The sequence below is a fragment of the Mandrillus leucophaeus genome, unplaced genomic scaffold (genome assembly GCF_000951045.1).
Source record: "Mandrillus leucophaeus isolate KB7577 unplaced genomic scaffold, Mleu.le_1.0 Scaffold993, whole genome shotgun sequence".
Taxonomy (NCBI): Eukaryota; Metazoa; Chordata; class Mammalia; order Primates; family Cercopithecidae; genus Mandrillus; species Mandrillus leucophaeus.
Genome location: NW_012110841.1, coordinates 233,724 through 235,009, shown reverse-complemented (window position 1 = coordinate 235,009; position 1,286 = coordinate 233,724). Strand labels below are relative to the sequence as shown.

Sequence of the window (1,286 nt, the reverse complement as noted above, 5' to 3'; positions counted from 1 at the left end):
GTGCCACAGAGCTTGCATTTGGGCGTGATCTAATCCCCAGTCCTGCCCTGACCTCCTGGGTGCTCTTGGCCAAGCCCTCTTCCCTGTCTGTGCTAGAAAGTGAGGGTCACTCCCTTCCACGCAGGGGGGTGAATTGAGGGTGGGGATCTGAGCTCTCTGAGCAGCAAAGCTGGACACAGGCCAAGCTGGGAAGCTTGTCTTCATCCCTCATCCTTCCCCAGGGCGGGGCCGTGAGAATCTGAGAACCTGGAGCCTGGGAGGTCAAGGCTGCAGCGAGCTATGATAGCACCATGGCATTCTAGCCTGGGCAACAGTGAGACCCTGCCTCAATAATAATAATAATTAATAAATAAGTAAATAAATGAGACTCCAGAGAACTTCCTTGATCGGCACTCTCTACGAACCGAAGACAGACACCAACTCTTCCCAGGTTTTTTTGTTTTGTTTTGTTTTGTTTTTTTGAGACAGGGTCTCACTGTCACCCAGGCTGGAGTGCCGTGGTGCCATCTAGGCTCACTGCAGCCTCAACCTCCCAGGCTCAAGTGATCCTCCCACCTCAGGTCCTAAAGGAAGAGTCACTACACTGGGGACTGTTTGGACAAGGAGATCCACGGGGCAGACTTGGCGGGATAGTGCCTGGGGCAGCTTGGATCCTGGGGCTGCCTCCTCCTTCCTCAGCCCCTCCCTGGTCAGGCGCTCCTGGGGTGGGGTGGGGGAGTCCAGGCTTGTCTTGCAACTGATTGTTCTCTTCGGACCCTCCCTGGCGATGCCAGATTCACTGGGCCGGCAGATTCTGCCCCCAAACCTGTCCAACCAGTTGTTCGAGAGGAGGGGGTACCTGGGAGGGGCAACAGGAGATGCCAGGAACAGCTTCCCCTAGCCCAGCACAGACTACAGACCAGGGAGCCTCTGGAGCTGCAGACACTGCAGACAGACAGACAGATGGACAACAGCTGGAGGCTTGGCCCGGCCATGGGGCTCTCTGCGGGACAGTCCCAGCTGCTAATGTCGCTGTTGCTGCTACTGACCCATGTCCAGCCTGGGACAGGCGTGAGTGAGTAAGGGGGGGTTGGTCGGGAGGGACCCACTGCATCTCAGGCTGCAGGACAGACCCAAGACCTCACTTTGTTTCCAAATTCTCACGCATGGCTCCTGCCTCCTTCGTTTCCCTGAGGAGAGGTTTCTAGACGTCCAGGACAATGCGTGTCCCCAGGAAGCTCTGGCAAGCCCAGCCTGGGCAACATAACAAGACCCCATTTTTTTTTTTTTTTTTTTTTTTTTTTTTT

General features: G+C 55.6%; 1 protein-coding gene across 1 annotated transcript in view; it reads left to right on the top strand.

Moving 5' to 3' along the window:
* The first annotated feature begins 486 nt into the window (after positions 1-486).
* LOC105532907 (uroplakin-3b-like protein) overlaps positions 487-1,286 on the top strand; it is a 20,102-nt gene continuing 19,302 nt past the window's right edge. Inside the window, exon 1 of the mRNA XM_011971243.1 lies at positions 487-1,054. Coding sequence (XP_011826633.1) covers positions 943-1,054 — 112 coding nt within the window. The 5' untranslated portion in view covers positions 487-942. The remainder of the gene's footprint in view (positions 1,055-1,286) is intronic.